This window comes from Rhinoderma darwinii, chromosome 4 (assembly GCF_050947455.1).
Source record: "Rhinoderma darwinii isolate aRhiDar2 chromosome 4, aRhiDar2.hap1, whole genome shotgun sequence".
Lineage (NCBI taxonomy): Eukaryota > Metazoa > Chordata > Amphibia > Anura > Rhinodermatidae > Rhinoderma > Rhinoderma darwinii.
In genome coordinates, this window is record NC_134690.1 from 132790265 (window position 1) to 132806579 (window position 16315).

A 16315-nucleotide genomic window follows, 5' to 3' on the forward strand; every position below is an offset into this window, starting at 1 on the left:
ACTTTAAACATGTTGTTAAGTGGTGGCGTTACATCGATGACATTTTTTTAATTTGGTCCGGAGACCTTACAATGTTGACCGATTTTCATACTTTTCTAAACTCAATTGATGAGGGAGTTAAGTTTACGCTGGTACAGTCTGAGTCAGAAATTCAATTTCTGGATGTACTGGTTAGGATTACAGGTGATCACTTTAGTACTGAACTTTTTGTCAAATCCACTGATTGTAATAATCTACTCCTTTTCTCTAGTAGTCACCCACGCAAGATGGTGGAAAGCTTACCTACTAGTCAGCTCATGCGCGTTAAGAGAGTTGTTAGTGACACGGATAGTTCTGATAAGACATTGGATTTGATGATGGATCGTTTCAAGAGACGTGGGTATCCGACGAGACTCCTTGACAAACATAGAGCTAGAGTAGACAAATTGGATAGGATGACACTTTTAGAATCTACTGATTCATCAACAGATTTAGGACGTATTCCCTTTGTCTCGACCTACACGGAAAGGAGCAAGGATATTGCTAGTGTGATCAGGCGACATTGGCCCATGCTGGGCAATTGTCTTCCCCGTGTTAATGAATTCTCTAAACCACCACTCTTCTCGTATCGCAGACCACCGAGTCTAAAAAATAGGCTAGTCAAAGCTGATATTGGCCCCATCAGAACTAAGAAACAGATGTTTCTGTCCAAACCCAGGTTGGGTTGTTATCCATGCTTGTGCTGTGTTAACTGTAACCTTATATGTAAGGGACAAACTTTTGAACACCCTGGTACAGGCAAACAATTCCAGATTAGGCACTATTTGACATGTAATAGTGATTTTGTTATTTATGTACTTCAGTGTCCGTGTAAACTTTTATATGTGGGTGAGACCACCTTGGACCTGAAGACTAGACTCAACCAACATAGGTATACCATTAGGAAGAAGAGGTTGGATATTCCTGTATCCAAACACTTCTCCGATTTTGGACATACCGAACAGCAACTAAGATTTTCAATCATAGACCGTATCCCGTTACCCAGAAGGGGCGGTGACAGGACTAAGCTCCTGAAACTTTGAGAGCTTCAATGGATAGGGAGACTTGATACTCTAAAACCAAGGGGTTTAAATGTTGATTTTGCTTTAGGTGGGTTGATGTAGACCCCTCACATTGAGTCTCAGTAGTGGTATGTTCAGACCTCCTGTTCCGTATATTTGACAAGAAAATTGACTTTCTATTGAATATATACTAATTTTATTTTTCTATTTTAGATGAAGATACATCATTTGGGATATCACTCGTGTGGATCGATTGGATCATTGTTTTACATTTCATGTATGGCAGGTCACCCTGTTATTATGTTTTATGATACTGTTTCCCTATCAGATTTTTGCAGTCTAGGTCCGAAGATGACTTGTGGTGGCTATAGGCTTATATGGTTCCATGTGACTATGACCCGTCTTTGACACAAGTGCTCTCCAGTTCTGCTCTCTATACACGCCTTACGATGCAAGTGGGGAGGTTTTGGACTGCACTTTGTCACATGTGTGTGTTATTTACGCATACATGTGACGGTGCTTTCCCTATATGTGAGTGACACGGATCGGCTGGTTGCGGATCTATGACCTCCTGCCCTCCCTTTAGCACGGTGTAGACGTTGTTTCCCCTTCACTGGATAAGAGCTATTTAATGTCGGGGTCTGTGATACTCTTGGGCTTCTATGTCTGCCACCCTGGTCTATTCTCGGTCAACTAATGTCTGTTTTATCCATAGGCATATTGCCTGCAATATTTTCCTTACCTCTTTGTAGCCAGTATCCAAGATGGCGTCCGTGTACTCAGATGTGCAGTGCGCATGCGCCTACTACGTCACACTCCTGGGTGACCTTTGCTCTCAGCCATACGTCCGCGCATGCGCAGTTGCGCCTCGTGGACGCCGCCATTGCGGCTGCATGATCTGACATCCCCAGGTGATATCCATTTTAAACACTGTTTTGATTTCACGATTGTATACACATGTGTATGTATTATCATAATTTACACTGACCGGATGAATTAACCTGTATGTGTATTCCTTAGCACTTTTTGTACTATTGTACTCTGTTTACATTTGTAATGATGCATCACCTTTGAAGATATGTTTCACTTTGTATTTACACCTCTGTACAGTATACCTTGATTTATACTTGATTGCTGTTATTGTTTTTTTTAAATTGGTATCCTGTCTTATACCACTGTTGTTTCACTTGTCATTTGCTTGAGAAAGGCTCTAGTGGATAGAGCTGAAACGTTGTACTTAGGGTTAATAAAGTACCCTCTTTTTCACTGATCTCTACGGTGTGCTGCCTATTTTTTGGATCTCTGTTGATATTGAGAGCTTGGTCTGCTCCCTGGGGCCTGCACCCACATCCTTCAACCGGTGCTGCTGGATCTTTTTCGTATATATATATATATATATATATATATATATATATATATATATATTATATATATATATATATATATATATAAGCACACACACATAAATAACAAACATAAATATATAAAACTTTTTTTAATGAATTGTCTGCTTATAATAAAAATGTTAAACATGGAATTAATTTAAATAATCTAGAAAATTAAAGCCTCATAAGTCTTGTAAAAAACAAACAAAGTAAAAATAGTTGGGATACTCAAAGCGGTTGCAAATATATTATCGTTTAAAGAAGTTCACGTTAGAAATGGAAAATCTGAACTGGAGACAGGGGCATCAATGACCCTCGGTCATGAAAGGGTTAAGCTTGCAACCCACGTCAAGGTTACTCATTCTCTTGCGAGTCCCTAACTTAACCCTAATGAAACAAACTAAACTGAACTTAATAAAATGCAAAGGCAACAGTCCATAACCAAAGTTTCTACCAGATAGCTTCCATCTGCCATGGAACTGCTCCAACAGGTGACACAAAATAGTCAGCATAGTGTTCCCGGATTGATGCTCCAGGTCTTCCTTACTGGTTCTGTTCAAGACGAATGGTTGATGTAGGCATGTAGTGCTGCAGCTCACCATCCAACACAGCATCATGAATTCGGCGGAAGTTGTGGCTTGGATAACCAGCATCACATTATCTGGACTCATCTGCAGAGAGGACTGCAATATCTGCCACTTGCTGCTCGGAATCCCAAAGGCACACTCAACATACCGCCTCGCACGGGTAAGGCGGTAGTTAAAAATGTGCCTCCGGTCATCCAAGTCACGCCTGGCACCTGGGAAAAGGACGCATCACATGGGGGGATAGCCCAAAGCTTTCATCAGCCATGATGACAAATGGTGCTAAAGGTCCAGAAGATCCCAGCAGTTGCCTCGGTTCGGGAAGGGTAAGCTGGTTGGGCTGAAGCCGTTCATCCATTCTGGAAGCCCTGAAGATGCCCCAATTAGGCCCCTATATCCACAATTATAAACCAGTAGGTGCTGTCAGCCAAGACCAAAAGCACCACCGAGAAATATTGCTTATAATTGAAGTATAGGGACCCTGAGTGAGGTGGCTTCTTCTCACGAATGTGTTTCCCATCCAGTGTGGCAACACACTTGGGAAACTGTGCAGATTGGTCACAGTCCTCGGCAATCTGAAGCAAGTCTTCTGCCTTGGGCTGTGGCATTACCGTTGATCTCAGTCGCTGCCAGATCACTTTGCAGGTCAGTCACATGATCCGCAAAATGATTGGGGAACCCAGCAGAATTTTAAAATGCAGCGATGCTAATGAGTTCCCGTTGCCAGTAATCTGTGGGAAATAAATTAATTAGTGGTAGCAAAACCAGGGCGACATGGCGGCAAAAGTCAAAGAGGTCAAGTACGCTCATACTATCTGTGACAGGGAGACATCAGTAAATGGGCAAAGGAAACAAGGAAGTTTATACTATCTGTGCCAGGGAGACATGGGGAAATGGACAAATGAACATTGTGTTCTTACTTGAGGGTAATGATTAGCCGTTAATCCAAAGTGATGAACCGTCATGGTATCATGAAAGGTGAGTCCAGGATGCAGGTCTACCAGCAGATGATCAAAGGTGGAAATGGACAGACGGCAGTAGCTGTGGAACTTGTCCGGTTGCTGAGTCAATGGGAGACAATGGGGTGAACCCAATACCTCCATCTCTTCAGTTCTTCTTCCAGCAGTGGTGGTCGCCGAGAGAGGAGCCAGTTCAGGAGAACATCATCCACAGAATCTCAGGACATCTCTGCAGTGAAATAATCGCCAGAAACCAGAGCTAGAATAGCAGAGGAATCAGACAGAGCGCTCAACAAAGCAAAAACGCAAATGAAATTATTTTGGAGCCCCAGTGACCATGTGACCATCTTAGGGGGATGGGAGGTCTATCATGTGACCACCTCAGAGGATTGGGACTACTAGAGACCTCATTTCAAACTTTCCGCAATTATTTCTGGATCCGTGATTACTAATGACACACGGATGGACTGCAGAAGGTTTTTCACAACAAATACTCCGCAAATACCGACAACAGATCGCAAATACAATATGGTCGTGTGCATGAGGCCTAAGACAAATCCTTGCTTTTTAACTTGTCATATGCCCATTCAGGAGTTCTGAATCTTGATTGGCCAGTCTTCTGCCATGCATGAATCACATTTCAAGCCTGTTTTTCACAAAGACATATTATGTGATTGCGAAGTGGTCAAAGTAAGGGCTCATGTGTAAGGACCTGTATGGACACAATGCACTTGTGGTCTGTATTACAGACTAGTAGGTACTCGGTGTACAGTGAGGCACTGTACTCTTCCCTTGAAACAATAGTTCTAGGGTAAAATGCCTTCATATTAGAGCATTCAAATGCATGCGTCTGTATGAAATCGGATGCACACTGAGGTACAGTGGTGGCAAATAGAATTATATTGGTGGCAAAGTACAGATCTTTACCACTTAAATTTACACTGCCATTGTGTGCATGCTGCCTAAATGTGATAAACCGTGTTGCTCCATATCTGCACCATATTCTATACTAGGATTATAAAGTTATATAAAAAATAAATGTGTATTAATATGTTTTTACTTTCGCTTACCAAGTTTAGTGTCTACTTCATAATGATAAAACAAAGATAACAGAATTAATAAATAATAAGGGCACAAAAAAACATTTACATGTTTTAAACTTTAATAAGACGAAAATACTTATCAAATACAGTAAACAATTTTAGTTTTCTTACTGCTTAAATATAGCACAAGTAGGGAAAAATCTATCAGATGAAATTCTGAGGATTAGTTATCAGTTTACATAAACTATATGCAACAAGAAGATCAAATCATGGTCACACAAACCTGCTGCAGCAGTTACTAAACTAGAAAATAGAGGCCCATTTGGTGCCATGAAGATGTTACATAAGCCACAAATATTTGAGGTGTCTTTTTGGGTTATAATATTATCTTTTTTTTTTGGAAGCTTTAAAGGAGTAGTAGGAAAAATGGCATAAGCCTAAGGCTGGGTTCACACTGAGTTTTTTGCAGGGGGAAAATCTGCCTCAAAATTCCGTTTGGAATTTTAAGGCAGATTTTCCTGGCGTTTTTCATCCGCAGCCATTGAGCACCGCGGGTATAAAACGCTGCAAAATACGCTTTCTCTGCCTCCCATTGTTGTCAATGGGAGGTCAGAGATGTTAACGCCCAAAGATAGGGCATGTCCCTTCTTTTTCCCGCGAGACGGTTTTCCGTTCATGGGAAAAAAAAACGCCTCTGCCTCCCATTGAAATAAATTGGAGGCATTTTCGGACGGTTTTTGGCTCGTTTTGCGAGCCAAAAGACTCTGTGTGAACCCCCCTTATGGAGTTTAATTTGATTATGATTCCTAGAAACAGATCACTTAACAGACACAATGTCAGAAGTGCAGCTACAGATGGCTATATACACAGTCGAGTCACATTATTATGACCACCAGCTAATATCCAGAGTGTCCACCGTGTGCAGCACGGACAGCAGCTAGATGGGCTGGGAGTGACTCAATATGGTGCTGGTCGGTTGTCTCAGGTATCTGGAGCCATGCTGACTACAGTGCATCCCACATATGCTGGATGGTGCTTGGGAGAGGATCCATAGCGCGAACAAGACAATCAAAGTGGTCCCACATATGCTCAATTGGGTTCAAGTCTGGCAAATGAGGGCCGCAGGGAAGTACTTGGAATTCTTGGTCATGCTCTTCCAACGACTGTCGGACATTTCTGGCTCTGTGACATATCGCATGTTGCTGGAAGACAAACAGCATGTATGGGTGGACGTGATCTGCAATTATGGATTCATACCCAAATCCATTCAAAATGCCTTCCACGTGGATGAGTGAGCCCAAAAAATGGCATGAAAAAATTCCCCCGCCAATAACGCCTCCGCCAACAACTTTTGTTCTTCCAGCAATGGTTGCAGGGTGTTTGTTCTCTGATGTTTCTCGCCTGACATGCCAACGTCTCTCCGTTTGATGAAGCATAAAACGTGAATCATCGAAGAAGGCAACCCTTTATCAATCATTGGTGGTCCAATTCCGATACCGCCGTGCACTTTGAAGCCTTTTTTTTCCGATGCACCTTTGTTAGCATAGGAGCAGTGACGATCTGTCTGCTTTGGGGCCCCATACGCAGTATGGTTCGTTAAGCTGCTCCACTGTAGCATGTAGTTCGGCCCACGCGCTCCTTCGTAGCCGACGTTCACCTCTCACATTAATGGCACATAGTGAACGCAGTTTCCACATCGGTTATTCCCAATGGTGCCATTTGTTCCACTCACGATACACTTTCACCAAAGAAGCATGCAAAGAGTTCACAAACTGCGCTGTTTGATAAATAGCCACCTTTTGCCCGAATGCCAATAATCAACCCTTTTTGCAACGCTGACAAATCTAGCCCCTTTTACCCATGGCAACATCGAGTGATATGTGTTCAGACAGCCTATTGCCCACCTTATATATCCACTAAGCCAGCCCACGACACATCACTTCCTTCTAGGGCTACGCGCTGCCGACCTCAAAAGTAGGAGGTGGTCATAATAATGTGACTCGACTGTGTATAATAGATTTATAGATTATTTTTCTCAGCCCATTTGATTTCCTTACAGATAAGAGCAGGTAACCTTTGTCAACCATGTTATTTGTATCTTCTAGTACTTTCCTAATTTAGTTTACCATTTATTATTTCATGTTAAAGAAAGTGACCTTGTGGCCCGCCAGTATTTATCATTCCACTTGAATATTTTACAAATTGTGTTTCATACTATAAATTATTTTGACCTCTGTACACTGGCAATATCCATACAAATCTACAACTAAAGAAATACATATTAATACATGCATTCTAGTATTAGACTATATAGTTATGAATTGCTTAGAGATCAACTTTCCTTGTATACTGGTCATTGTCATTTAGCAGGATCGGTCTTGCATTCTGCCTTTATTTTCTCAATTTAAGTGACATTACTATTAGATAACATAACCAATTGCTGAATTCTGTGTAGATCAGTATTTTACAACAGTGTACACCTTCTGTGGGTTTTAAGTTATTGTATAGAAGATTGATGAATTGTCTCAGTAACAACAATATTTAACTGCATCAGTATTATTGATACATATTTATTTATTATATCTGTATTGCATCAAATAGATTAAAGAGTTTATGCTTATTATTTTCTGTTGTCAATATAAGAACAAAATATCAGAAAAGTTTAGTAGATCAAGGTAAATAGGTAACTGAGAATAAGAAAGGGAGATGGGTCTGTGTTGCAACCCTCATAAGTAAGGTGTAATTAGTATTCAATAGTTCTACTTTTAAAGGGCATCTGAAATGTGGACCCGTTTATAGATATATTTGCAAAGCTATTTAAATATCTGGAGTTGACTGTTATAGTTATGTTTTTCTCATGGCCAGTTTTATATTGTCTCTAAAAGAGCACATTTTGGCTACATCAGCGATATTATGTGAACTTAGCAACTGGAGGGCTTAACAGTAAGGTAGTAAGGTAGAAATCTTTTGAAAAAATTTATCCAGCACTCTCTCTGATAAAATCCAAATTTTCATTTATACTACTAAAACAAGGTAAAAACAATCCCAGAGAGGACGCTTACGCGTTTCGAACCACTAAGGTTCTTAATCATAACTATGACTGAGAATCAAAGCGGTTCGCAACGTGTAAGCGTCCTCCCCGGGATTATTTTTACCTTGTTTTAGTAACATGAATTAAAATTTGGATTTTGGAGAGTGCTGGACAAACTTTTTCCAAAGTTTTCTACCTTTTGCATTCCAGCGTGGTACAAGGGTATGGTGAGTGGACCAATGCTTTTCTTTTTTCTTTTTTTTCTAGGATAGTAGAAAGCCGTCTTTTGGGCACAAAAACTATTATTATTCCACCAGGGAATGATTTAATTTGTGTTACATGTATAGGAAAAGTAATATAAGCCTTTTTAGATTTTTTTTTTTTAATTAGCTAATGTAATTCTGTTAATCTGTTACATACAACCAATGTTTTCTTTGTACAATCAAACATGTACAGTATTTATTGTACTTACGACAAACTATAGATACATGTAAAGAAAAACGCAAAAACAATCAAAATAAAAGAATTAACTTTGATTTGCAATACAAAAATTTAATTCTAAAACCATACAAACACAACTTTGCACAGACAAAGGCCACAGAGGGCCGTTGTGCAAGAACAATGTAAGGGGCCCCTGGCATACTCACAAATATACAAAGATGCTCGTACAAGCCAGAGGGAGAGATGCTCTTTTCAGTGGCTCTTGCTAATAAGGAGTGGTCTTAAGCAGGGGTGATTTATTACATCCATATGCCCTAAGAAGCCATATAAAAAAGGGCCTATCTTAAGCCAAAAATTTCTTTATGTGTTAATTAGCAGTAGGTTAAAATGAAATATCCTGATTTTGAGAGTTTCCATGTACTTAATTTACCCTATAGCTTGGGAGTTAATACAAACAAATACTGTAAAGCCCTTTTACACAGAACTCTCATTCCCAATCATTGGCCTGTGTAAACAGGGCAGCGATCAGCTGATGAACGTTTGTTCATCGGCTGATTGTATAGTGTGTAAACAGGGAGACCTGCTGCCAACAAGATAGAAATGTATGGGGGCGAGCGATCGCATTAACGAGCACTCGTCCCCATACAGAGCTCATTGTGAAAGGAGCAAACAAGCGCCGATCAACGAGCTGTGTCCTTTATTGGTGCTCATTTCCATGGCCCACGTTGGGCTGTGTAAGAGGACCCTTAATGCTAATATCTTTGGTTGTCTAAGGTAGTGAGTGAGTTAGTGCTAATATCGTTAGTCATCGAGAGGAATGAAACACTTAGTGGAAACATATTTAGTGATTTATGGTAGTGAAGTGGTCTAATGGTAACTGCCCTGCTGGTCTAGCTATCAACCAACCAACCAACCAACCAACCAACCACAGAACTGCTCAGTCAAGCAGAGATACTGATGGTGGTCATGCAGTGTATGTGTAATTTATTAGAGACCCATTGACAGGGTGAGTAATGGAAGGGGTTAAGAGAAAGCCATTCATGACCAGAGTGGGCTCCCTCCCCACTGCTCTGGACCCCTGTGCAACTGAACAGGCTGCACAGACAATATGTCCATCCCGGTGTATACAATTCCATGTATGATTCTGTATATATGCTTCAGTATGTCAGGCATCTCAATCAGTTTTCCTGGCACTAGAAACAATGTAAATATTTTGGCACTAAGCCCATTAACAAAATTGGAAACCAAATTAGCGTAATAGGTGATTGATTCTTAACACACTATATATTGTTATTTTAAAGAACTTTGCGACCATGTTATTTTCCTACACATTTCTTCCATGGTCTTGGCAGGGCTCATAACATTTTCTAGTTTTTAATACTATTTATAACATAAATGGGCTCTGTAGGTCTAAACATGTACACAAAGTTTTTTTTGTAGATACAAGAATTGTTCAATAATGTTTATGCAAATACTACTCTTCTTTACAGGTACACAACTTTATAATACCAAGAGTAATACAAAGTCCAATTTTATTCCCCACCCCCAAAGAATAATGAATATGTTTTGCGGTTTAATTTGCATAATACCATACTTGAAATGACTACCAATATGTTTGTACCTCTAATCATAATATGTTAATTCTTTAAAGGGTAAAGCCATTAATTAGAGACCAGTGCAGCTTTCCTTCTTATTGCTGTAATCATTAAATTGATTTTTCCAGTCCATCATGTAATTGTTCCAGCGATGGAATTCAGCCTTCCACTGTCGTTCTACTTCATCAATATTTTCTGGAAAAAAAATCACAAGGGGAGTATTAATCTAAATTTGAATCTATGTTTTTACAATAATTGTTAAAGAATGAGTGTTAGTGAGTGTTTCTGGAAATACAAAGCATTGGATGATCTAGTGACAGAAAACAGGAATTGATAAAATGTAATGTTAATTTTTTTATTTATTGTTTTTATTTAATTCTTTTTTTTTTTTTCCTTTCCATTTGACTATTGAATCTATCTATAATTATATTTCTCTAATTAAAAAGAATTTTTGGCTTGATTATATTTTACATCGCCATCCTCTTCATTAAGTTTCCAGAACTGTTTCCAATTTGATCATATACATTTGTATATGCACTAAGAAATTCAGCATGGTAGCATTATTGAATATATTTAGAAAACACCTTAAATCATTTACATATGCTGCGGATTTCTAGTAAGAAAATTGTAACATAGGTTCACTTTCTGGTGTCAACTGTGGTTATATGGTTATTGTTAACTGGATTTCCATCTTTACTAATCTGGCCTTCATTAGATGTATGCAAACTACATGTATACTAAGATATTTTTTAACCTTAGTCGGCTTGGCAGTATTATTGAAATAGAAAAATAGAAATAATTACATAGGTTAGCTCACCGCGTTTCCACTACGTTATTTTCTCCGTTAGTTGGTTCCACGTCTAGATATTGCAGGTGCTTGAAGATACTCCCAGAAGAGTCGACAGCATGTATACAAGACAATGGAAGTGGACAAAAAATTGGTGTATCCAGAACTCTGGTAAAAAATTTAGGTTTTATTCGGTCATTTTAAAACAGAACGGTTAAAATGAAAATCCCGGGACCACGCTTACGCGTTTCGAACCTCTGGGGTCCTTAATCATAGCTTAATCATATGCTATGATTAAGGACCCCAGAGGTTCGAAACGCGTAAGCGTGGTCCTGGGATTTTCATTTTAACCATTCTGTTTTTAAAATGACCGAATAAAACCTATATTTTTCACCAGAGTGCTGGATACACCAGTTTTTTGTCCACTTCCATTGTCTAGTATTATTGAAATATCTATGGTCACTTTAAAGGCTATGTAAACCTTTGAATACTTTTTTATTTTTTTTTATAAATAAAACAATGTATTATAGTATTTTAAAGAACTTTGTAATTGGATACATAGAAGCTGTATCTTGCACTCAAACCCAAATCTGTCAGGTGAGCGGGACTGGCGGCTTCAATGACAGCAGGTTTTGCATGTCTCTGACTTGCCGGATCCATCTGTTATCGATCGCATCTGAGCTCTCGAACTAAGGTATGATAGGTATGATAGATAACAAGTGGACACGCAGAACCCGCTGTCACTGAAGCAGTCAGTTCCACTGACCTGACGGATTTGTTTGAGAGCAAGATACAGCTTCTATGTATCCAGGATACAAAAAAGCTGCATCTCCAAAAAAATAATAAAAATTTAATTAAAAAAAGTTGTTTAAAATACAATGATACATTGTTTTATAAAAAAATAAAAAAAGTTTTCAAATGTTAACATAATCTTTAACTAAAAAATAAATCCCAGAACAGTTATGATCTTTGCAATGCTTCTACCTCTGTAATACAGCAAATATGATACCAAACAGCCTACTGCTCGTCGCCCAGTCTTACATATGACTGCTACAAAGTAGTAATCATATATCTATTCCTACTGAATCACAACCCTCAACCCTCTCACAACCTTATTCTAAGGTCTAGTGAGCAAAGTTCTCTCTCCTTGCATCTCAATTCATATTGTGGGCTACATAGTTCCATTCAGGGGTGTAGCTAAAGGCTCATGGCACCAATGCAAAAGTTCGTATTGCCCCCCCCACCCGCAAACTCATGGCTGACAGCCCGCAGCTTTCAGTTGCATCACTGGGTCTCTTAAGTGACCCAACAATGCAGCACTAGGAGCCGGGGCGTCACTAAAGTCTTAAAATGTCAGGGGAAATAGCCCCAATACATATGCCCCCCCAAGAAAATGTGTGTGTGTGTATATGTGTGTATAGGAGACAGCATATCTATAGCACTACGACCCTATAAACTATGGATAGGATTAGATACAGTGGCTCAGCAGGCAGTATCACACATGATTGGATTAGATATAGGGCCCAGCTCGCTGACATTGCGGCTCTAGCGCTGGACCCAGGAAAGGTAAGAATAATAATTGTTTTGCTTCTTTATGTGTTACTAATTATTTTTGTGTGTTTGTGTTATTTTACAGGTTCGGTCGTTGGACTACGTCGAATTCGAGGACTACTTCAACGACAGCGTTTTTTTATTCTCAATAAAATGGTTAATGTGGGTTGTGTGGGTTTTTTTTTTATTTCAATAAAATATTTTTTCTATGTCCTTGTATTTTTTTAAACTTTATTATTACCATCTTAGCTGCTTGCTGATTGACAGCGTCCATTACTAAGGCAGGGCTTAATGTTATGCCGGTACAGAGGCTAACACTTACCCCCATTATTAGCTCGTTACCCACCGCCCCCAGAGGTACTGGGAAGAGTCGGGTACAAACCAGTACCCAACCATCTGTAGTGATGGCCGGTCACTGAGGCGGCCACAGGCTGGTAGTATTAAGCTGGGGAAGGCCAAAAACAGTGGCCCTTCCCACCCTGGTAATGCTAGGCTGCTGCTGCTGTGTTGTTTCTGGCTGGTTATGAAAATTTGGGGGGACCCCACATCGTTCTTTCCAAATACCTACCGTGTGGTAGGTTTATATACAGGCCCATCAGACAGGATCACACATGGGCCCTGTATCTAAGCCTACCATGTGATTGGCTTAGATACAGGGCCCAGCAGACAGCTTCACACAATCTGTGATCCTGTCTCATGGGCCCTCTAAGCCTGCTACATCGTAGGCTTAAAGAGGCTCTGTCACCAGATTTTGCAACCCCTATCTGCTATTGCAGCAGATAGGCGCTGCAATGTAGATAACAGTAACGTTTTTATTTTTAAAAAACGAGCATTTTTGGTCAAGTAATGACCATTTTTGTATTTATGCAAATGAGGCTTGCAAAAGTACAACTGGGTGTGTTTACAGTAAAAGTACAACTGGGCGTGTATTATGTGTGTACATTGGGGCGTTTTTAATTCTTTTACTAGCTGGGCGTTAGGAATGGGAGTGTATGATGCTGACGAATCAGCATCATCCACTTCTGTTCGTTAACACCCAGCTTCTGGCAGTGCAGACACACAGCGTGTTCTCGAGAGATCACGCTGTGACGTCACTCACTTCCTGCCCCAGGTCCTGCATCGTGTCGGCCACATCGGCACCAGAGACTACAGTTGATTCTGCAGCAGCATCAGCATTTGCAGGTAAGTAGCTACATCGACTTACCTGCAAACGCCGATGCTGCTGCAGAATCAACTGTAGCCTCTGGTGCCGATGAGTCCTCGCTCGTCCGACACGATGCAGGACCTGGGGCAGGAAGTGAGTGACGTCACAGCGTGATCTCTCGAGAACACGCTGTGTGTCTGCACTGCCAGAAGCTGGGCGTTCTGAAGAGAAGTAGATGATACTTCTCGTCAGAACGCCCAGCTAGTAAAAGAAGTAAACACGCCAAGATGTAACACACATAATACACGCCCAGTTGGACTTTAGCAAGCCTCATTTGCATAAATAAAAAAATGGTCATAACTTGGCCAAAAATGCTCGTTTTTTAAAAATAAAAACGTTACTCTTATTTACATTGCAGCACCGATCTGCTGCAATAGCAGATAGGGGTTGCAAAATCTGGTGACAGAGCCTCTTTAAAGGGTTTCTTAATATCATACAAGAGCTGTGGCCCCTTCGAAACAGCTGATTGGTGGGGTCCCGGGAGTCGAACCCCGACCTATCAGCTTCAGCAAGACAGGGATATTAATCTTACCCTCCTCTTCAGCCACAACGGAGGTCCTGACTCTATCCAGGGTAAGGATGTTGTGCACGGCGCACAGCGCTGTGACGTCAGGACCTCCGCAGCGCTCCGGAACCAGGCAGTAAGTACTGTTAGTTACTATAGTAACTTTTTATTGATGTGGTGTAGGGGGCCACAGGCAATTGCGGCAATTGCGACCGCTGTGACCCCTGTAGCTACGCCACTGGTTCCATGTGGAATATTAAAGATCGAAAATTCTCCTAGACACATTGAACACAGTGTGAGTTATGGCATTCAATGACGCATGCTTTTTATATGCTTACATTTTTTTTTTTGTAGACTGCCACATTTGTATACAATAGTATGTGCGGCTCCATTATAAAGCATTAATCCTAAATACGGTGGTGTGCATGAGACCTTCATAAATGTTTAAAGTCATGAAGACCATATCAGATAACATTGATACAAAGCTGTTTTTTTTAAGTGAATACTTGTTTAATAGATAAAAGATTCATGAACGCTCTATTTTAAAATGTCCCCTTGAGATTTAATACAATTTACTCCTTTGATAGATGAGTGGGAGCCATAGCTGTAAATAATTTTTTATAAGAATATTGTAAAAACATGGCAGGTTGTGTGACATACAGCGCTGAAAACTTTCCAGAGTTATCTTAACAGCTGTTCCTATGAAATCCCACTGTGCAACTTGTTAATGTTATCAAAATCTGTGCTCTTCTCATTTCTCTCTAGATTTAAGACAACAGAACTTTTATACCTAGGGAGATTTACATTCCTAAAACAAAAGCAGGTAACATTCTTAAACATCAATGTTCTTTGAATTAATTTAAGCCCTTAGGTATACAAGTGTTCATTTTAAGTGCATAAGATTTGTGGTATATTATTGAAACCCTATATACAAGGTAAGAGGAGACACCCGTGTACACACATTCAGAGGGATGTACTCTTGAGTGACTTTCAATACCCTCCTGTTTTCAGAAACACTAAACTACCTGTTAAATCCAACAGAAATAGTGCTTGTGAAATAACCATAGCGCTACATGTACCAGTGTACTGTAGTTGTTCATAAGATGTCTGGTGGGTGATTATACCTGAAGCACAAAAAGCTAACATTGACCGAATAGGTCATAAAACAATGAATTGTAGGGGTCTGATGCTGAGATTTTTCCGTAACGCCCATTTTTTCAGGAAGGAGTGACTGCTCATCGACAACACTTTATTATATTGCAAAAAAAAAGTGGTCTGACCTCCATTGATCCTTATTTTATGTTCGAGCCTATTTATAGGTCTTTAAACATTGTGTTGGAAAATCCCTTCTAAGCATAAAAGCAAGCCTCTTATTAGGCCCTGAATAAAGGAGTTCTCTTTGTATGTGGTGTATAATAAACAAAAACTTCCAACAGCCCTGTATATAAATATCTATGAACATCTCATTTTAATTAAAATCGGTGCCGCCCTGTATGTTTTGCACAAGAGCCTCCACATACAATGGTCAAGCCTAAATTACTACATCAATTCTAGGTCTTGGTAGGTCTGTGGCACCATAATATTTGGGATAGAAATTAATTTGAATATAAAAAGTTACTTTACAAAAAAAATGTCCTGCAGTGATTTGTTTTATAGAAAAAAAAATTACTTTAAAAAACAAATGTTTAATAAATGATAAAGTAATTATCTATTGCAAACTGTTTTGTAACCTAACATTGCTTTTTGTATACTTTGACCATTGCAATAGATTTATAATCTAGAGCATAGAAGGTAAAGTTATTGTCCCAATTCAGCAAAGCATCCCCCGCATAGATCCGTGGGTTATTTGCTCATCTACTTGTTGCCAGCTGCCACCAAGACGAGAATGTTCTTTATCAGGGAACCGAACAGTGAACAGTAAGACTCCAATAAAGTTAAATAAAACAAAACTGCAGCTATGAAAACAGTCACGGTAATGCTGCTGCCAAATGGATGGTGAAGATTGTCACTATCTCCATTTATCTTTTAATTGCAGAAGAAAACTTTTTTTACAGAAACTTATTTCAGTTTATTTAGAAATAGCATTCACTGCTGAATATCTACAATTCTCAGAATCTCAATGGACCCTTAATGTAATAAAACAGCCCTTGATAATAACACCTGTGACAATAGAAACATAAACATCATTAA

At 39.7% G+C, this 16315-nt stretch overlaps 1 protein-coding gene across 1 annotated transcript in view; it reads right to left on the minus strand.

The window, feature by feature from the left end:
- Positions 1-8548: 8548 nt before the first annotated feature.
- BCHE (butyrylcholinesterase) overlaps positions 8549-16315 on the minus strand; it is a 109070-nt gene continuing 101303 nt past the window's right edge. The window contains exon 4 of the mRNA XM_075864030.1: positions 8549-10273. Coding sequence (XP_075720145.1) covers positions 10149-10273 — 125 coding nt within the window. The 3' untranslated portion in view covers positions 8549-10148. The remainder of the gene's footprint in view (positions 10274-16315) is intronic.